General features: G+C 47.6%; 1 protein-coding gene across 7 annotated transcripts in view; it reads left to right on the plus strand.

Moving 5' to 3' along the window:
• EYA3 (EYA transcriptional coactivator and phosphatase 3) overlaps window positions 1-21,147 on the plus strand; it is a 900,226-nt gene extending 879,079 nt beyond the window's left edge. For 5 of the 7 annotated variants that reach the window (XM_069225116.1, XM_069225117.1, XM_069225118.1 and 2 more), the window contains one exon: window positions 20,003-21,147. In XM_069225116.1, the coding sequence (XP_069081217.1) occupies window positions 20,003-20,083 (81 nt within the window). In that variant the 3' untranslated portion in view covers window positions 20,084-21,147. The remainder of the gene's footprint in view (window positions 1-20,002) is intronic. The other 2 variants (XM_069225114.1, XM_069225120.1) reach the window with 1 other exon arrangement.
• Window positions 21,148-22,640: the final 1,493 nt, after the last annotated feature.

Here is a 22,640-nt window from a genome sequence, read left to right on the forward strand (position 1 = left end):
AACGAAGTAAAATACATTTGCCCCCAAAGGGAGGCGACCCTTGCCCAAGGGGCCGCCCCCCAACACAAAAAATACAAATCATCAATAAAATCCCTGGTGTCTAGTGGCTATCTGCCCCCGGGGGGGCAGAAACGACGTAAAATACATTTGCCCCCAAAGGGGAGCGACCCTTGCCCAAGGGGCCGCCCCCCAACACAAAAAATACAAATCAACAATAAAATCCCTGGTGTCAAGTGGCTTTCTGCCCCCCTTGGGGGCAGATCGGCCTAAAAATAGGGCCAATCTGCCCCCAGGGGGGGCAGAAACGACGTAAAATACATGTGCCCCCAAAGGGGAGCGACCCTTGCCCAAGGGGTCGCTCCCCTACACTAGTATGCATTCAAAAGAGAAATCCCTGGTGTCTAGTGGGCATTCCTGCTGCCCGATCGCATCGCGATCGGGCAGCAGGAATGCTCAAAGAGACATCGAGGGAAAGGAAAACCCTTTCCTTTCCCTCGATGCCTCTCTCAGAGCACCCCCACCCCGCACGAAGGTGAAAAACTCACCTTCTCCCTTAGACGCGCTGGAAGCAAATGGCTTCCAGCGCGTCTTTCCCCCTTTCCATGAAATCAGCGCGCGATCGCGCGCTGACGTCATGGGGGGGGGGGGGGGCGTGAAAGGGGAAGGGATTCCCCTTTCAGCCCTGGCCTGGGGGTGTTGGGGGGCGGCCCTCGAGGGAAGCGCTAGCGCTTCCCCCGACTGCCAGTCCCAGGACGTAATGGTTACGTCCATGGCGCCACACGGGCGCTGCCATGGACGTAACCATTACGTCCCTGGCGTGGAAGGGGTTAAGGCAAACTTTGTGAATGATTCTGCTGTCTGGGCCATCAATGTCCAAGTCCTTGCAGCCATTTTCAATCTGTCTGACACTCTCATGGCGATGTGGTACAACCCTTTTTATTTTCCACCTGTGTTCTACCTTTTTGTCTGATGCCAAAATCCAGCTCTGGGGGACGGGAAGCAACTTTTCTCATAGAGTGCCTGAATCTTGTGCAGATCTCAACGAGCAAGCAAGGGGGAACCCTAATACCTTGGCTATTGTTCCTCGAAATACGGAATTATTAAGAAATATTGATAGCTTGGGTTCAAAGTTTTTTGTCTGGCAGTTTAGATCCCTGGTCCTTAAATTATACATATCTCTTCTGTCGTAGTTGCACTCTTTCTTTAGACAAGACTGCTGGTTTAGGGATGACCGCACCTGTTTGTAGGTGACTAGGCCAATCCTACACCAATTCGTAACTGTCGACCAAACCCTCCCAGCTCGCAAGCAGTACCTCACCAAAAACCCAAATAGTAAAAGGTGATTTGTGGAAGCCTCAACGCATAGACTCTCTAAAGTACGACATCTCAGGGGTGTCGTGGATAAATGGAGATTACCCTTTCCTCACATGAGCAACAAGTCTGCCACACACAGTCAATGAAGGAGATGCAGTAAAGTTTTCAATAGGTTTTATTAACAAGACTGCAATCTACTGTAAATTGCATGGATTGCAGTGATTAAGATAATAATGAACAATGCAAGAAACAGAATTGTAAAAACGAGTCGTGAATACAAGGATGCCCACCATCTTGCAATAACGAGATGTAAAATAGATGTGAAATGAACGCTAATGCCCTAGCATGATGAACCTCATCTCTAACCTAGATAGAGCTAGGTGTGATAACCCTAATCTTCCAGTACCATGTCCATGAGAAGAGCCCCCAACCCTTGTTAACTTGGAGTGACGTCTCTAGATCAGACTCCATGGGGGACACGAAGGCTGGGTCTGCATCAAGACAACGTGTAGCATAGATAGTGTCGATGGGAACTGGTAGGAATCCCTCTGATAATCTTGGCTGTGTGAGATGTTTTTATACAGATCTTGTAGGACCCCTGACGCGGGTATGTTCCCAAACAATAGATAAGAAGTCCTGCATGGGGTGGCAATTATATAAATAATTCCCTGAAAAGGTACATTATGTTACTGTCACACGACAATGGGAAAATACGTTACTGTCACACGACAGTGGTAAAATACATAATGTGAATACCTAGGTATCTCATTTATCTTTGATGCAGATTGTGACGCCTTTACAGAGTGGCATGTGGAACTAAAACATCTTCCTAGCTATAAACATAGCAGCCATGTTGGAAAAAACTATTAAATAAATGTGCTAAAACACAGCAAGCTAAGTTTGCGAGCAAGCTAAGTAGGTTAGAAGTCACTAGGTGACGGGGGCACAGGCCTGTAAGCCAGAAAGCTAAGCTAAACTCCTGATTCCCATTGAAACTAAACAGGATCCACTACACTTTGGCTGCTGAAAACATGCTTGCCAGGACATGGCGAGTGAGATCTTGCATGCCTCCCTGAGGATTCAGATCTCCTTTACCCAGAAGGTACATGTTGGCCAAGATCCAGTTAAATGCATCATGAGGATTGGCCAGGATACTACAGGTTGTATAACCAGGGCCATGGACACCAGGATCGTTCTTAAACGCCAAGGTTAGATGCATGCATCCAATTGTTTGATAGACATTCAGATTTTCCTCGATTGACATGCCTTCCGATGGAGCCCAACCTCTTTGATAAGAAAGTAAATTCTGCCCGGAAGCGGTTTAAGGACTTGAGAGCTATAACCTGCTTTATGGTTGCTTTATGGTCCTTTTTTGTCCTTCTTGCTAGTTTTATCAAGATCCGAACCTTACCTACACCCAAAAGCAACCCTTGCAACCTGTGCAGTTCTTTTGTGACACCACAGGAAGAGGCTGAGGGCAATAGCCAGGGAGATGCATCAGTACTTTTCTTACACCTTGTCTTCTGCAACCACCCACAACATGCCTAAACTACCCCTCTTCCTGCCGTCTGGGACCAATAGGTGAGATATTTTGTGTTTGCCTATCTGGCTGACGTCCATTTCCTTCTTGCCTGTTGATCCTTCAAGTTCTTCAGTTTGGGTGGGCCATCCCTTTTTAGGGTTGAGCCTGCGAGTGCATGCACTAGCGCGTACACCTCACTTGAGAGAGACTGTTGTGTACAATAAAGGGCTTGGAGCCAGCCTGCCGCTAATCATTTGTTGGCTTGTATGGCACTCTTCTTTACAGCCTTGTAATTTGTCACAGCAGGCCAAGCATCATTTCGTTCCTCTGTGTGGAGCAAGGGACCAAGCACTTATTAATTCAACCCGACATGATTGAGGTTCTGTTTTGTTCTTTTTAACTTCTAGTGCCCTGCAAACAGAAGGCTTATGACTGCATAAACGTTCCCAGCAGGACTAACAAAATTCAAAAGTTGTATTTTATTTTTATTTTTTAGAGATAACTTTCTTTTATTTTGCCAAGCCGTCTCTTCTCACATTGCACTCATGTTTTCTTTTGTTTATGCTTGTGGGCGCTGTTCTCAAAAGATGACGATTATCTTGTTCTAAATATTGCAAAGCAACATTGTTTCTTTATTGTGTGTAATTTCTGAAACGGGCAGTGCACCCCATTCCAACCCACCCCCACACCAATCCACCCGAAACCAATCTAAATAACTCACCCCAATTCGGTCCTCTCCAACCCCCCCACTCCAGTGTTCCCAACCCACCCCAATCTAATCTGTTACCCTCCAATCCAAAACTGTCTGCCATAATCCAAAACTATCTGCCCTACGCCAAAGCAGTCCACCCCACTCCAGTCTGCCCTACTCCAATCCAAAACAATAAATCCACTTCAATCCAATCCACCTCATCCCAATCCAATCCACCCCACTCTCACTCCAATCAGCCCCACTCCAGTCTGCCCTATTCCAATCCAAAACAATCTGCCCCACTTCAGTCCAAAACAACTTGCCTTACTCTGATTGCATTTCAGTCTGCCCCACTCAAATCTGAAACAATGTGCCCCACTCCAATCCCAAACAACCCAGTGCAATCCAAAACAATGTGTCCCACTCAAATCCACCTCCCCAATCCAGTCCGCCCCACTCCATTCCAGTTCACCCCAATGCAAGCCAGCCCACTCCACTACAGTCCAGCCCACCCCACACCAATCCAGTCCTCCAATCCATTCCAGCCTACCCCACTCAATCCAGTACACCTCACTCCAATTCAGTCCAAACCACCCACCCTAATCCACTCCAGTCCAATCCTCCCTACTCCAGTCAAACCCACCCACTCCAAATCCACCCCACCCAATCCAAACCACCCATTCAGTCCACCCCACTCCAATCATGTCCACAGCTACCCAATCCACCTCACTCCAGTCCAATCCACCCACACCACCCCAATCCATCCCACTATAATACAATCCACTTTAATCTATCTGACTCCAGTCCAGTCCACATAAACCTACCCTACTCCAGTCTAATCCACCCACTCCAAACCACCCTGTGCTTACCCACTACAATCCAGTTCACCCATCTCCAGTCAATCTACCCACACCAATTCCCCCATAACAATCCAGTCCACTCCACTCCAACTCACTTCAGTCCAGTCACAAACGATCAACTCCCATCCACCCACCCTGTCCAATCCACCCTACCTCTCAATCCAGTCTACCCCACTCCAGTCCTCCCCACCTCTCCACTCAACTCAGTCCACCCCACTACAATCAAACCATCTAACCCCAAGCCATTCCAGTCCACCTCAGCTCAATGCAATCCATTGCACTCCAGTCTATCCCACGTCACTTGACCCCAGCCCGCCCCACTGCAATCAAATCCACCCCACTACAGTCCAATCCACTCCAATCTACTCCCTCCGGTCCACCCCATTACACTTCAGTCCACTCCACCCTTCTCCAATCCACCACACTCCACTCCAGACCACCCCACTCTACCTCCATCCAGTCCACCTCTTCCTGTCCCAGTTCAGTCCAGCGCAATCCAGTCCACCCCAATCCAAACGGCCCCACGCCAATCCAGTCCACTCCATCCCTGTTCAATCTACCCATCTCCACTCCATCTACCCGACTCCACTTCAGTCAACTCCACCTCAGTGTAATCCACCCCATTCCAGTCCTCCTCAATCCAATCCGACACGCCTCACTCAATCCAGTCCCTCACTCCAATCCACCTCACTCCAATCCAATTGATTCCACTATAGCCTACCACACCACACCCCAGTCCAGTCCACCACACTGTACTCCAGCCCACCCCACTTTATCCCAGTCCAATCCACCCCATCCTAGTTCATTCCACCCCACTCCAATCCACCCAGCCCCACTCGAGTTTAATCCACCCTACTCCACGCCAGTGAATCCAATCAATCCCACTCCAAACCACCCTGCTCCAGTCCAATCTAATCCACCCACTCCAATCCGAACCACCAACCCAAATCCAGTCTAATCCACCCTACTCAAATCTACCACAGCCCAGTCCATCTGACCCCATTTCAGTCACCCCACTCAATCCACCCCATTTCAATCCACTCCATTTCAATCCACTCCATTTCAATCCACTCCACTCAATCCACCCCACTGTACCCCAATCCAATCCACCCCACCCCACTCTTCTCTAATCTACCCTACTACCTCAATCCACTCAACTCTATTCCACCCCACCCCACCCCACTCCACTGTACTCCACTCTCAGGCTGTCTGCCACTGAACTCTACTGCCCTCTATTCAACTCTGCCACTCTTCTCCCCCCGACTCCACGACACTCCAACAAATCCACTCTAGGACACTCTGCTCCCCACTCCACTCTGACACTCCACAACACTGACTTTTATCCATGCTGAACAGCAGCCAAACCGTTGTACAACATGGCAGAGCTCCTTTCCAAAGCCAACAGCTCTTGTATAGGCGAGACCTATTGGCTTTGCCAATGCTTGTTTGGTCTACACCTCCCCATGTTGCTTCTGTTTTTAGCCAGTTATCGGCAGGCCATGCTGACATTCTTTCCACATTTCAGATGTTATCTGTCAAGCAGGTGATGAAAGTGGTGCCAGAGGGGGCAGAAGAGGACGAGGGCAGAAGCCAATACTTCATGTCAAGCGTCTTAATATCTGATAGAAACTTTTAGTTGCAGATTCCTGACCTTAGAATTTCCCCCAGGTGTCAGTCTGGATTCTGAGATTTTTCTCGAGCAGTACTCCTGTTCGCTGTTAAGTGGCTTCAGTCAGCTCCATGTCCGTCGTCATGCGTGCCAAATAGGATGTTGTGGGACCTATATAGGCAACACGCTGACGTCAGTTCTTTTCTGTCTGCGCTAGCCAAGCGCAGATCTGAAGAAGAGTTACCCCCAGTCACTTTTTGACTGGTCTTTTTCAACATTTTAATTTTTTTGTGTTTTCACTCCTAATGCTTCAAGATTTTATCACAGAAGACCGAGTTCAAGCCTTGTGAATCCTGTCATCAGATGATACCCGTGACCGATCCCCATTTTGTGTGCTTGTGGTGTTTGTAGTGCGACCACAACCCAAAGTCCGTGCTCAGAGTGCCAGGGAATGAATCTGAAAATTTTGAGTTAGCGCGGTCCTGTGAGAAATGGGGTCTTTGGTTGGCAGTCAGGTTTTCCCCTGTCCAAGGAAGGACCCTCACTCTAGTCAGGGTAAAGGAGAATCATGCTCAGTTAACTTCTGCTCACCCCCTGGGTAGGCTTAACTCAGAAGCAATGTGTAAAGTATTTTTACCAACACACATAGTAATACAGTAAAAACACTACCAAATGACTCAACACCAGGTTAGAAAAATAGCCAATATTTATCTGAACAAAACAAGACCAAAACGACATACACAAGTCAAGTTATGAATTTCTAAAGATTAAACACAAAAATAGAGCTTAGAAACACAAAGGTTTTGATTAGGTGATATCAAGACGTCGTGACGGATTCATTCCCAACAAACGACACCAATGGCGCCAGTCACGGAGTCACATAGACCCCCCAGGTACAGTGCCTTGTGAAAATGAGGAAACAAGCCTGTGCACGGAGTCTGGGATCGTGGCTTCGCAGGATCTGAGGCTACATAGGTTCTGGTGCTGCGGAGTGAAGGAGCGGAGGCGTCACGAAGAGGCATCGGATCCTTGCTGCAGAGCGGTGGAGGTGACCCGGCGTCGGTGCGAAACGTTGGATCTGCGCACTTCCGGTGGAGTTGATGTCAGGCGGTCACAGCGTGGTGCGGCGACTTCCACGGAGTCGTGGATTTCAGCGAGGACCACGGCTTCAGTTGTAGGTGGCGTCATGTGATTCGGTTTTCTTGGATTATCATGGTTTCTCACCAGTTTTTCCTTTCAAGCGCCCAGGGACTGGATTAGGCACCACTCAGCATAGAGTTCAGGTGCTGGCAGAGGAAGTCTTTGATGGCCCTGAGACTTAAGAATAGGGGCAGGCTCAGTCCAAGCCCTTGTAGATTCCTCTCAAGCAGGAATATACCCCAATGTCCAGTCTTTGTCCTCTTTCACAGGCAGAAGCAGCAACTGCAGGATAGCCCAACAAAGCACAGTCACAGGCAGTGGCAGCAATTCTCTTCAGCTCTTCTCCTTGGCAGAGGATCCTCTTGAATCCAGAAGTGATCTCATTTTCAGGGGTTTGGGGTCCAATGCTTATGCCCCTTTCTGCCTTTGAATTAGACATACTTCAAAGTAAAGTCACAAGATCCTGCCTTGCCCAGGCCAGGTCCCAGACACACACCAGGGGTTGGAGACTGCATTGTGAGTCCCATTCAGGTATAAGTGACCACTCCTTCCTCTACTCTAGCACAGATGGCTCATCAGGAGATGCAGACTACACCCCAGCACCCTTTGTGCATCTCCTCTAGACAGTGACACAAACAGCCCAACTCTCAAACTGACCCAGACAGGGAATTCACAGACAGGCAGAGTCACAGAATGGTTTAAGCAAGAAAATGCCCACTCTCTAAAAGTAAAAAGAACAATGCAAAAAGAACAGTTGATGAACAGAATGTAGACCAAATGAAACATTCACCCCCAGTCACAGATCAGTTTTTTTTTGCTCACCATGCTATTCCAGTTTGGACCCAACCATATGCAAATCAGTCTTGACCCTGTTCCCTATGGGAACAGTCCAGCCCGAGCTGCCAGGCCAGGTCCTCCCTGGACCAGAAACAAGCATGCATACACAAGTGTGTGACCCCTGGGATCAAGGAGAACAGGGATGCAAACTGACCCAACACTTGACAGTCCCTCTGTTGTTCTGGGGACGGGGAGAGGTTCACACCCTCCACAGACCCATCCTTATCTCCAGCAGACAGGAGGTCAGGAAGAGGCTCACTCTCTTCCTCCACCCCATCATCTGTTGCTAGGAGCATAGACAATTCGGTTTGCTCAAAGTGCGGCTTGAGGAGGTTCACATGCAAGACCCTCAAGGGATTCCTGGAAGTCCGCAAGTTCACCAGGTAGGTGACTTCGCTGTTGCGCTCCACCACCTCTAGTAGGCCAGTCCACTTGACCTTGAGCGCCCTAGGCTCCACTGGCTCCATCACCCAAACCTTCTGGCCAGGCTGAAACTTGACCAGAGTGGCATTCTCTCATACCAGCGTTTCATGTTCTCCTGGCTTGCTTCTAGGGAGGAAGGGAGCGAGAGAGAGAGACTCCACACACACACACACACACACATCCACACATGTTTAGAAAAATAGCTAATATGGATCTGAGTAACACAAGACCAAAATGACAAACACAAGTATGGATATGAATTTTTAAAGATTACATTTTAGTATAGCGCTTATAAATGCAATAGGTCCTGGGTCAGTCACAATGTCGCACAGACCTCAGGTACAGTACCTTTGAAAACAATGAGGAAACAGACGTTGCACGGAGTTGGTGAGGCGTTGCTGGAGCTGGTGTGGCTTCAGTTCCTTACTGCTACCGGAGAGGTGAGGCATTGGTTCCTTACTGTTGCAGGGGAAGTGATGCAGAGTCGGTGGTGAGGCCTCGATTCCTTACGATCCAGCGTGGTTGATGAATCCAGCAGGTCAGGACGCGAGGCATCCACTTCGCGGTGTTGCGATCACACCATGGTGCCACAGGTGCTGCAGTAGAGTCGGCTGTGACGGATGTCGTGACATGGCACTCGGACTCACGCTGCCTCGGGCCTTCGGTGTTAGTTGATGTTGCAGTCAACAAGGACCATGGCTTTGGTGCAGGCAGCCGAGTCGGACAGCGGCGCTATTTCAGAAGTCGCTCCGGAGTCGATGTACTTGGTTTTTTCTTGCCAGCACCAGAACTCACTTCGAAGGGCCCAAAGACTGGATTTGGCACCACTTGGCAAGTCACAGGACTCCCAGCAAGAGCACCCAGATGCTGGCAGGTAAAATCTTTGATGTCCCTGAGACTTCTTAACAGGAGGCAAGCTCAGTCCCAGGTCTTGGAAAACCTCTGGAAACAGGATGTAGAACCAGAAGGATTCTAACTTTGTGGGGTCAGAGGTCCAGTACTGTCTTTGAAGTAGGCATACTTCAAAGAAAAATCTTTGTGGTGCACAAGACCCTGCCTTTCCTGCCCTGGCCCCAGACACACTCCAGGGGTGTAAGGACAGACACAGCCCTTTTCAGGTGCAAGGGTCAGCTCCTCTCACCACTGTAGCTCAGGAAGACCCATCAGGATATGCAGGGCATTCTTCATCTCCCTTTGTATGACTGTCTAGAGTGAATTCACAAACAGCCTAACTGTCATTTTGACCAAGATGTGTATACCACAGACAGGCAGAGGCACAAAATGGTTAAGCAAGAAAATGCCCACTTTCTAAAAGTGGCATTTTTAAACTTACAAGTTAAAAACCAACTTCACCAAAAGATGCATTTTTAAATTGTGAGTTCCGAGACCCCAAACTCCACATCTGTTTGCTTCCAATGGGAAATTACACTTGAAAGATATTTCAAGGCAATCCCAATCTTACCCTATGGGGGCAATAGGCCTTACAATAGTTTTTCCTTAACCAGTTTTGTTTCTTTTGGAAGTAAACAAGACAGTGAGTCCATAGCAGTTCATTCAGTTGGAACAGATCAATACAATTGACAGCAGTTCACCCTTCCCCCTACATACAGTCATTCCACTCAGAGGGGCAACCTATGATGAGACCGCTATTTCCCCCAAATTTTCTCCTATTTCTGTGGGCAACCATGCTCTTCACATTACCATTTATTCTACTTGAGAGAACCAGTCCACCTCAACTCACCATTTCAACACAGATGGCACCACCGAGCTTCTCCATGATTGTCCGTCTTTTTGGCCACCAGGCATGCAACCCCCACAAAAGTTCCATCAGTTCTTGTCACCCTCCCACCCCCAACCCCAAACTCCTCCAGAAGCCCCAGGAGTGCCACCTTCAGTCAGCTTAATAGAGCACCCCAGTACCTCAAATCTCTTGCTCCAATGCCTCCCAAAAGGGACGTCCCTCCTGACATTCCCAGGCTACGTTCAGAAGCTGTCGCCGGGCATATGCGTTGTAGAGGCAAAGGGGACAAATATGTCATATGGAAGTAGTTGATCTGCACCAGCCGTAGGCATGCGGATATGGCCAGTTCTCTGGGTGCAAGGTATGCACCTCTCCAATCGTCCTCATCCAGCTCCTTCACTCGGGCCGTCCACCTATCCTGCAGCCTGGCTGTCAGGTTCATTTGTAAGCAGCAAGTGATAGACTAGGGAAATGGCTCCCTTTCCTAGGTGGCTCCTAAGAAGTTTTGCCTCCGGAAAGGACAGGTCAGACAGCGGATGAGCCCGCAGGGCGTGGCACAGCTGGAGGCAGCGAAAGAACTGGGTATTGGCCAGAGCCAATTTGGTCCTTCAACTACTGGAAGGACTTCAGATGGTCACCATCACACACATCCCCCAGGTAGGTAATCCCAATGGTGTCCCACTGCCTAAAGTCCTTCGGCTGCCGCAGCCATGAGCCCTGCCATAATGTCGTCGGCTTAGTAAGGCATCGGTCCCACCCAGTTAATTGTAAGGCCGCCCTCCAGCACTGCACCACACTGCCACCCATGTCATCGGGGACTGCCTGTGGGATTGGACCACCATGTAGCAAGCCCAGCAGACCCTCGAACCCCCGACGATAGAGCTCCAGGCAATAAGTCTGGCCATCCCACCCACCAGTGAACCATTCATTGACCGGTACCAATTGAGCAGCCAGATAATATATGTAGATGTCTGGTATCCCCAGTCCACCCTCATAGGGAGATTTCTTTGCAAAGCAAAAAAGCCACTCTGTGTCGCCCTCCTGCCCATGTAAAGGAGGCACATTTGGAGGTGAGGGACCAGAGACAGCTACGAGGCACCGGATGTAGGAAGTCAGGACATACAGATATGAGGGAGACAAATCATCTTGAAGAGGGTATTGCAGCCTAATGGGTTCAGTGGCAGGTGACGCCAGCAAGGCAGGAGAGAGCCTGGAATAGGGGCTGAAAGTTTAGCTGGCAAGCCAGATCTTGAATCAGGAATAGTTGGATTCCCCAGTATTTAAGTGTGTTCGCCCTCACCAGAACTCTTGGGGTCCACCAGGAACATCTGGATGTCATCAGAGCGTATAGGGACACGCGATCCTCATAGCCGATCCCAGCCATTGCTGAGCAGGTCACAACGTAGGAGGCAAGCCAATGGCCAGGGCAAATGACAATGAGGAGAGAGGGCCTCCCTGATGTGTCCCACGTCGAATCGGAAAGGCACATGACATAACCCCATTAACCTGCACCTTTGCCAACGGGTCTTGATAAAGGAAGTGGACCATTTTCCGAAACGTCAAACAAAAGCCCATTCGCACTAGGACATCTTAAAGGAAGTTCCAGGCCAGGGTATAAAAAGCTTTGTGGAAGTCTACCAAAAGACGTGCCAACCCACCCTCCAGTCTCTCCTGCAAGAGAGCCACCTGGACCCGTTGTATACAATGACGTGTTCTCTTGCCTGCCATGAACCTGCACTGATCGGGATGGATCGAATGGGGCAACAAGCGGGCCAGGCGCGTCGCCAGAATCTTCACCTATATTTTTAGATCTGCATTGATCAATGAAATAGGGCGCTAGGATGAACATTGATCCCGGGGTAGGCCTTCCTTGGGTATGACCACGATTGTGGCATAGTCAAGACCCAGGGCAAAGGAGCCACATTGAAGCGCCTCATACATGTTCAACATGTGGGGCACCAGGTGTGAACGAAACTTCTTATAATATTCAATAGGGGACCCATCTGGGCCAGAAGTTTTCCCAGATTGAAGGCCTGAGATGGCATCTTCCACCTCCTTCTGTTCCATGGGTAGATTGATCTCTTTAGCCAGTGTTCTGGGATGGAGGGCATTGGAATATCCCCCCAGAATGTGGTTCTCCTGTTCCTCTAGGGATTGAGGGACCGGCACATAGATCCTTGTAATAGAAGGCGAAAGTATGAGCGATCACCTGCAGCTCCTCCTGTACAGAACCTGTCTGGTCCGTGATGAGCGGCACCACCAGGGCCATGACGTCACAGGTCTTAAACCAGTATAGCAGCTTCCTGGTCTTGTCACTTAGCTCGTATACCCTCTGCGTCGAAGCCTGCCAACACTGTCTAGCTTCTGCGAGGGACCCCTGGCGAGAGCCAGCTGTCTTCCCAGTTCTCCCCCGTCTGACCGCAGAGCCCTACACCCTAGGTCCACTATCCTGCTCTCTCCCAGTTATTAATTGGACCTGCTGGGCTTCTCGCCGCCTGACATATCCTTTGATAATTCCCCTCAGTGAGGGCTTGCAAGCTGCCCAGAGGGTCACTGGTGACACCACTGATCCGGGGTTTTACCTGAATTAGTTCTTTAACTCCTGGTCTATGAAGTCAACACACTAAGCGGCTTTCAAGTATCATGCGCTAAAGCGCTACATCGAGCGCTGGACTTTTGAGGAGACTCGCAAGCCCATCAGAATGGGAGCATGATCAGATATACCATGAACAAGCATCTGGACCGAAGTCAACCTCTTTCCAGCCCCTGTTTCGTCTCTAGGGTCCGCAGGGTGCATTTCTCTGCCTCCCATTCCCATGCCTGCTCCAGAATCTGAAAAAAATACGTGATAGATTGGAAAAATTACTTTCAGACAGGCTGGGAGGAACAGTATATATCAGAGATTCAGCGATCAGTTTCTGCTTAATGGCCTCAGAGGATCTGCACTTCTGCTGCACTGCCCTGGAGTAGTCTGGGCAGATCAAGATTTTGGAGTTCTTGTAGCTGAGAACCAGATGGGTTCTAGCCTCACGTAAGATCGACTCCCGGTCTCCAAAGTTCATCATGACTACCGGTTAGGGTGTGGCAGAGCTCCTACAGGCGGTCTAGGCACCAGGGATCGGTGCGCCCGCTCTATGATGAATGTGGGGGATAATTTCACTGCATTCACCCCGGTGCAAAACCACCTCTCGAGGGCCACGGCTAGATCAGGGTCGTCCAGGTTCTCTGGTAGGCCCACCAGGTGCAGATTGTTGAGCTGTGCCCGGTTCTCCATGTCCTCCGCTCGTTCGTGTAGTACCGGCATAAGTTTCAAGACCTGATGTTTTTTTTTTTAGGGTGGCCAGCTTGTCCTCCGTTGTGGAAATGTGCCTCTCAGCCTCGGTGACCCTCCCCGTCTTCCTTCCCCTCCCTCCCACATGTTGTGCCGGATCAATGAGAGGTCTACTCAGAGTTCGTCAATCTTACGTTCCATAGCATCCTGAGAGTCAAGGATCAACTTAAGGATGGCTTTGTGGTCCAGCTGCGGTGCAGAGGGCTCCAGGGAGGGAGGATAATGTGTGTGAGACCACCTAGTCCGTAAAGGGAACTCCCTCACACACCTAACTGCCACTTTCACTTCCCATGTTCATGAAGGCGATCGCCTAACTAGCGAACCCTCTACCTAAATAGGCTACAAGAGACCTGTCCTTGACAGCCCCACACACTTTGTGTTTGCGGGCCCCAGGGAGGAGCCAGCCTCTCCAGCGGTGGCATCTGCTGCTGGGTTGGAAATTGTGTACTGATCCATCTTAGTCTGGGAATGCGCTGGTTGGGATGGCCTTCTCTGGCCTATGACAAGGCAGCCCAGTCTTCCCAGGCGATAGGGCGGAGGATAAGAGATCAAAGCAGGGCCAGTCAACCACCAGCTGCAGCCAGCACCATTCTGGGTTTGGCCAAGGGGACCACCACCAGCCGTTTGTCCTCAAGTCAGGCTTCCTCTCTGTGCCGCATCCCAGCACCAAGGTGCCTGACCGGGGCGGATGGCCATCTGGACACACACCGCAACATTCTCTAGACCCAGGCCTTCAGCACTCCTCAGTCCCCCAGGATAGCTAGCACATTTGCCTCCCTCGAAGCAGTTCCCGGGAGGGCCGAGGACCCGGCCGGCCGCCGCCCAACAGGCACTTCTGGTATAGGGCAGGGAAGGTGGGGGGGAGCATGACTTCTGGACAGCACATCTAGTCAGACCCCAGCCTGACCCCTTATGTCCACATTGGAAGGCCCGGCAGATGCCCGGGAGGGGGGATGGTCACCCACACATTGCCTCAGGTCTTCTCCTTCATCAGTCGCCCCCTACCACCACCACCCTTTTACCACCAATCCAAGGCTGGCCTAGCTTTAGTACCCCACTGGCCCCACCAGTCACTGGGCTCCAGAAAGCCTCACGCTGCTCACAAGGAGGGGGAGGGGCAGAAGCAGGAGAGCAGCTAATATCCTCCCCACCAGGGCGGGTGGGCTCTTATTACATCGCTGCTACTTTGCTGTAGGCCTCGTCCGGCTCCCCCACCCCCTCTTTCACCTCCTTCTCCAGGCTGCAATGTCTTTTCTGGGATGTCACTTGGCGGGCCCCAAGTCAACAAAACATGCTAAGGCCCAGGGCTGCCCAGTCCAAGGCCCCAGAAGAGGGACCTTCCTCTGTGCCCCCAGCCGGGCACCATGGCTTCAGCACAGCTGTGGGCCTGCTTCATGCAGCGCCTGCCATCATAAGGACAGGCAGGCACTGCGAATGGACACGCCGCACCAGTCATGCTGCTGCTTGGACCGATGCAGCCAGGTTCTTTTCTTCTCTCAGTTTCCACAGCAGAGCAGCAGCCCTGGGGTCCACCGGGGGCCACTGCATCAGGCAGGATTTGGGCGAATTGTCGGCGGGCCACAGAGCTTACCTAGAATGCGCCTGCCATGTTGGCCTTGTGGCCGCGCCCCCTCAGTGAAAATGGAATTTAGCAGTATTTCACCATTAGGACATATAAAACACACCAGTACATGTCCTACCTTTTAAATACAGTGCACCCTGCCAGTGGGACTGCTTTTGGCCTACCTTAGGGGTGACCTACATGTAGCAAAAGGGAAGGTTTGGGGCCTGGCAAGTAGGTGCCCCTGTCAGGTTGAATGGCAGTTTAAAACTGCCCATAGACACTGCAGTGCCAGGTCTGAGGCATGGCTACTCATCTGGGTGGCACAATCAGTGCTGCAGGCCCACCAGTAGCGCATGATTTACAGGCAGTGGGCACACGTGGTACACTATACCAGGGATTTACTAGTAAAGCAAATATGCCAATCATGGATAAACCAATCACCAATATGATTTAGACAGTGAGCACTTGCACTTTAGCACTGGTCAGCAGTGGTAAAGTGCCCAGAGTCCTAAAGCTCTAATACAGGCGTCCACAAGTAAGGTAATTTCTTAACGCCTTCCCCACTCCACTATAAATAATCAGTCCAAATGCGTTGAGACTTTTGGCAAGCATGTGCTATCATCTATGAGCCTTTCTATGCTCTCTTTCATTGTTGGCTGTCCTCGTTTTCTACACTTATGCAGTATGGAACACAGAGGCCCACATTCTGCCAGAAGTTCTGAACCTTCTTTGGGCATCCCTAACGTGAGCTATGTAGGTTGAACATGAAGCAGCAGATTTTATCTGCTGTGGCCTCTGCACCGCTTAGGATTGGCAAGTTGCAGATGTGTGGCACTTAAGTGCCACACATGGAATGAGGTTTGTGGGTTTCTGTAAGGATGGCCAGGCATCCTTAATGGACATGCCATTCAGTTTGCTCTCCTTTTTGAGAGAAAGCAGACAGCCATGAACAGTTTAGAGAAAGGAGGAGTGCAGCACATTTCTTGTTTCTGTCTGCCTCTACCCAGGCAATTCAATCAGTAATTGCTTGTCAGGTGACCACAGCCAGGGTTTTGAGTATTGCCAGTGCCAGACCTGACCATCAACCTGGCAGGTCTCTTAGCCTTTTCGTGGCCAAGGTTGCGGAGGGAGCAGGGTTAAACATTTCTTTCATAGGTGACAAGCAGTCACTCCAGCAAGTGGGTCTTCCAAATTGTCCAACAGGGAGATGCCCTCCGTTTCCTTTTCACCTCTTTGCACATTTCACCACCATTAGGGCAGCAGACAAAGTACTGTCTTACAGCATGAAGTGCATACCCTTTTGGCATAGGAGCTATAGAGAGGGTTCTGGCATTGGACTTAGGACCTAGATGTTACTCCTGCTACTTCCTGGTGTCAAAGAAGGATGGATACCTTATCCTTCTTTGGATCTCCACCCATTCAGTGTCTTTCTGTGAAAGGACAAATTCATGATACTCATGCTAGCCGAGGTCCTGTCTGCCTGGGATCCTTGAAACTGAATGGTGTAGTTGGACCTGCATGGCACTTATTTACACATGCCCATCCTTCAGGCTCACAGGCACAAGTTGCGGTTGACTGTGAGCCAAGAGCATTTTTATTTTATTTTGTTCCATTTTGGCCTCACAGTCGACCCTTAAGTTTTCATGAAAGGGATGGCGGTGGCCGCAGCACATCTTCAGAGGTCAGAGATCCCAGTCTTCCCTCTACCTCAGCCACTGGCTATTAAAGACAGGCTTGCTTTTTGTGTTGTCCCTAGCCTTTAAAGACTTTCATTGGGCACTGTTAAATGTTACTTGTCAGCTTTTTCAGCTTTCTTGTGATTGCCGGATCTGCCCTCTTTGTTCAGAGCACCCCTTGTGATGCATTGTTTGAAAGGTTTGCAACATTGTTTATACCCTCCTTTTTCATTATGCCTCTGTGGGACTTCAACTTGGTCCTCAGATTTCTGATGTGTACTCCTTTTGAACCGATACTTAGCTGTCCACTGCAGCTTCCCACACGCTCACCGACAAAACATTGGCAAGGTGGGTGAGCCCTCTACAAGCCCTCTGTCACTTAACCCACCATACTTCTTCCCAGATTAACGGGTCTGATAACCTGATTCTCAGTTCTCTTTCCAGGTCTGCCAAAGTATTACCTTAACATTTTTTGCCCCACCTCACCCCTCCATCGAGGAGGAGGAGAGACTCCATCCGTCAGATCCTAAAAAAAAGCTCTTAGCTTATGTATTGATCAGACCAAAAAACATTGTATGGACGATCAGCTCTCCACTCGATTCCGTGGGGCAAAAAAGAGCAAGGCAGTGCCAAACAGAACCATTTTTTAAATAACACACTTCAGCAAAATCTGATACCTATTGGCCAAAAAGCAGCACCTTCAAGGTTTGCAAGCTCACTAGAGCCAATGCTGCTACTACTTCATTGGCAGCTGGAGTGTTATTTCTGGATATTTGCCAGGCTGTTGCATGGTGTTACTCCACAGGTTCATGAAGAACTACTGTCCTCATTGCCAGCTCTGTCAAGAAGCATATTTTGCCCCTCTGTCTTGCAGGACTTTTTGGTTTGAAATAGTTCACAGACCCACCACCTGGAGGTATTGCTTTGGTATCTGTTCAAAAGCTGTGGAATCTGTGGTTATAAGTATCAATCAGAAGAACAAGATAATTACCTTGAGTAACTTATTTTCTGGTACATACTCTATCTAACCTCAGATTCCTCCCTGACCTATTTTGTGGTCTGGACTCTTTTTACTTTTAAAAAGGTACCAAGTACAGAGATCTGCACACTGGTCAAAACCAATTTGCAATGTGACTGTGCATCTGAGTGCATGAACAGCCTGCAAAGCATCTGACGTTGGCACACATGGGTGAAGCTTAAACGCATCTCTGCTTGTCACTTCAGGAACAGAGCTGCATTAGTGCAGAGCTGCTCAATGTCATCTACTGGTGCAGAGAAGTACTTCCTTAAAGACTCTGGAACCAGCCTGATGGATGGGGAATATTCACGTGGTGAGAAACTGGTGCTTAGAGTATCCACCAGAAAGAGGGTTACTGAACGTAAGTAACTGGTTCTTCAGCCTCAATAGTGGTTAACTCTGAAAAAGTAAGAGACATGCGAAACTTGTGGTACCCTTCAAGGATGTCCAGTGTCTCCCACGTTATTTTTCTTTTTTAAAGAGTCCTTATAAATTTCCACTCGTAATGGTGGAGCCATTCAGACACCTGGAAAATTCATGTTGAGTTTGGAACTCTTTGCAAATGATTTTGATTTTCAAAGCAGATGCCAAGAACAGACGGGGCTTTTCATAGAAAAAATCACCAGGGAAGAGGGTACAAGGTTAACAAAGTAAAACAAAGGCATTGCCGCTGTCTCCAACCACTGAAGTCTTTCTGCTTCTTAACAAACGGAATACAGTGATAAACCTAAGAGATACGTGGGTATTTGGGTAAAGGAGAAGCCAAAATAACTTAATCATAATAATCAACAACCATGTATGAAGACAGTAGCAGAACGTCTTAATAGGTGGAAAAATGTACCCATCTCAGTCCTCGGATACGTGGCAGCTATAAAAAAAAATGTCAATTCTACCTTTAATTTCATTTATTTTCACTGCTCCACCCTGTTATTTAGAATATTATTTTTTGGAAAGGTAAACAGTCTCGAACTTTATCTAGGTAAGCAAAGAGCCTCAACATAGTCTTAAATATCGCTATCCACAGACTAGGGACGTTCATCCTTGGCTAACTAGTGTAATATCAAAGCGGGTACACTCTACTCCAAACAAATTGGTAGTTTAATTCACTGTAAGAGAAAATCTTGATTACCAAAGCAAAACCATATCGTCTTGGGTCAGGTATGAAGTTGTGATAGAAATAATTATAGATTTTTTTGTATTCAGACTTTTAAGAATTACTTGAATCCATGTCAGTGTAAAATAATCCGACTGCATTGCACTTTTTCCATTTATGACCCACTCCTATGCCTCCGTGCTGGCGAAGCATAATTTAATAAGCATTAAAGATTTTGTCATAGAAAGTAAATTGATTACATAGGAAATTCACACATACAGAAGTAACACTAAACTGACAACTAGCCAGCGGTGTAACATGCTGGTTGGATGAAATTCTTTCTGCATCAGAAAAAAACAGACAAGCTGTTTGTGCAGAAGAAAAATGTTAACTTGAGTCTGCAAATCGTATAGATTCTTAAGCCGTTTTAAGGTCCCCACACTGGACCCAATACTTCAAACTTGCAAAGATACAAGAATTAATATTTGATAATAAATGTGGAGAGAAATAAACACATTTATCACTTCAAGGCGCAAACTTGTGAAAGGTGCAATTGTTTATAAGGTGGATGTTCTATACACTTTCATTACATAGATTTATTAACCACATTTAACAAATGCCAAAGATGTAATAATGATAACATAGAGGACTGAAACCATATGATATGGGCATGCCCATACTTGAAAGACTTATGGAGCAAAATATATCTCGGAATTGGTGCATGTGTTGGAACAGGTATAGGGCCATCCTAGGTAGCAAGTCTGTTCTTTTTTACAGGGCAGCCACAGGCCTTAAACTTAACTGTAAATATATAGTCATAGCCAACTGGATTACCTTATCAGTTCTAATGTTTCATTGAAAAGCGACCTGTCCGTTTGACTTCCTGTGACCGTGAAATACAGTTAATAGAATCAAGACATTTAGGAGTATATGGTCCACTTCTGTCACTACTACTTGAATGAATTGTAATCAGTATTACATGGGTACTCATTTCTCGAGTATATTCCTCTGTCAGACACTTTTTGATTAAGAATTTGTTAAATGTGATATGGCTAGGATTTTGTGAAACCAAAATAAAAGTACATATTAAAAAAAAGGTGAATAAAAATAATGATTGTGTGCAAGCTGACATTGGATAGTATGGCTTTGGTGATGAAGATATGCCTTTCCTCTGTTTTTTCAGCACAATATGCCGTTCTGGAGAATAGCGAACCATGGAGATTTGGACTCCCTGTACCAAGCACTGGAGCTGGACTTCTTGTGAGGGGGGGGGGGGGCAGATGCCCAACCCTATGTATGAGCACAAGGACAGTTTACGAAGACTGAAACAGATTGGTTTCTGGAACAATGCATTGTGGCTAGAAAACCCTTTCAACACACCTTGCTAGAAATCTGTTTTACGGACAATGCTGCGGACGATAGTACTGCAGTAAATACTTTGAGGAAAAACAAAGAATGGCATTTCCGTTGTTCAGAGTATCCACAAAATTATGGAAAAGACTTAAAACAATGACCTAGAATCATCTCACTGCTGACAATACCGCATCCAGAGAACTCACTACACTCTGAACTTATGCAGCCTATAACATTCTTCACTTGGACTGGTGCACAGTAACAAGAGAAAATGTTATCCTTTAATCTACGCACCAATCCCAAACATGCAATCAGGTTTATTGGCAAATGCTCATATAATGTTTTTTTACATGAGTTAGTATCAGTGTTTCTGTTCATGCCAAACAAATCCTCGTTAGCCCCTGTCGGTTTAATGCCAGTGCTCATGTCATAAACAGGATGGATCGTAATGAAAAAGGGACAAGTGCTTTCCACACCTGCAAAGGAGATGGTGCAACTCTCTGTAGAAGAGGAATAAGGCCCCAGTCAGTTGAGCTGGCAACCAACTACCGGACAACAAAACTTAAGAGTTCAAAGTAAAGCACATCTACTTGTTAACAGTGCTTTTTTGCCCATCACATTGAATCTGACCGTACTTGTAAACTGCTTTGACAAAAGTTTAGAATGTGTGTAAACTGAGTCTGCCAACAAAGGTAAACATTTTAGTTTAGCCAGCAACCTAACTGTGCTGAAGTGATCCAGCAATAATGGTTGAATCTCCCAGATACCCCTTTTTCCACGGTCCATGTAGTGCTCCTTTGATCATGCATTTTAGGCTGTCCCATTGAACCGGTGATATTCTGGAAAGGCCTTTGTGGACTTGTTCTCACACACTACCTCTCAACGTCTTGCACAACAGGTCAGTTTAAAATCTTGAGGCCGTTTCTGTGAAATGTAATTATTTACTCCTGTGAATAAAATCCCATTTTAACCAAATGCTCAGACTTCCTAATTCAATTTACAAATGCTTTGTTGGCAGCACTATTTGATTTACAAGTGTTGCAAAAGCTTTGCAGGTTAATAGATATTGCAGAATATTTTGGAATGCATCTATTTTAGTCTTTGATGGTGTCACCAGCTCACTGGTATTCTGCTTTCTTTTCTGCCACCTCAGTTTTTAGGTCAAGCATGCAAGCAATTTGACCTGTTGTAAGTATTGTGGGCTTTTAACCACGCCCACCTCGCACCCATCACTTTCATTTGTTTGCAGGCTTACCTTTCAAAAATCACTTGATGTTGTTGGTAAATGCTTTACGTTTGTCCCATCTTGGGACAGTTTGGTTACCGCCTTGGACACTGACCCTGTTACAAGGATAATTGCACGATTGTCGATCTACTTCAGCATGGACAAACTGCTTTTTTCTTCTGTCTGCGCTCCATGGCTGCCATGGCGCTCAGAGCACAAACTTGATCAGTGGTATTGTTTTTGCATTATATGCACTCTGCTCTGCTTGGTATATGTATTTTGCAGCAGGCACATTAACCCAGTGTTCTACCTTTTGATGACTCCAAGCTTCCACTAGACAAATGTAAGTTTTCTCTCCAGAAAGATAAATTGCCACAGTTACTTTGACATTTTTACATTACATGCACTTTGTGATTTGCTAAGTACCCTTTCTTAACAGCAGGCACATTAACCCTCTGCACTACCTTATGATGACTCCAGGCTTCCACTAGACAAAAGTACGTTCTCTCTCCAGAAAGAACCTAAATCGCTAGAGATATTTTGACATTTTCTACATTACATGCACTTTGTGATTTGCCTAGCACACGTTCTTTGCAGCAGGCACATTAATCCTCTGCGCTGCCTAATGAGGCCAAGCTTCCACTAAACAAAAGTAAATTCTCTTTCCAGAAAGAACATTAAACCTCTGCCCTGACTTATAATGCGTCCGATCTTCCATTAGACAAAAAGTTCTCTCTCCAGAAAGAACATTAATCGCCTGAGTTATTTTGACATTTCTACATTATATGCACTCTGTGATCCGCCTAGAACACAATCTTTGCACCAGGTATTTTAACCCTCTGCGCTACCTTATGTTGAGTCCAAGCTTCCACTAGAAAAAAGTACGTTCTTTCTCCAGCAAGAACATGAATCACCAGAGTTTTTGACATTTTTACGTTATATGGACTTTGTAATTCTCCTAGCACTCGTTCTTTGCAGCAGGCACATTAACCCTCTTTGCTACCTTATAATGATTTCAAGCTTCCACTAGACAAAACTACGTTCTCTCTCCAGAAAGAACATTAACCTTCTGCACTACCTTATGAGCCCAAGCTTTCATTAAACAAAAGTACTTTCTCTCTCCAGAAAGAACGTTAATCGTCAGTTATTGTTACATTATATACACTCTGATATACTTAGTACACGTTCTTTGCAGCAGGCATATTAACCTCTGCACTACCTTAGGAAGCTTCCACTAGACAAA

Source organism: Pleurodeles waltl, chromosome 3_1, assembly GCF_031143425.1.
Source record: "Pleurodeles waltl isolate 20211129_DDA chromosome 3_1, aPleWal1.hap1.20221129, whole genome shotgun sequence".
Lineage (NCBI taxonomy): Eukaryota > Metazoa > Chordata > Amphibia > Caudata > Salamandridae > Pleurodeles > Pleurodeles waltl.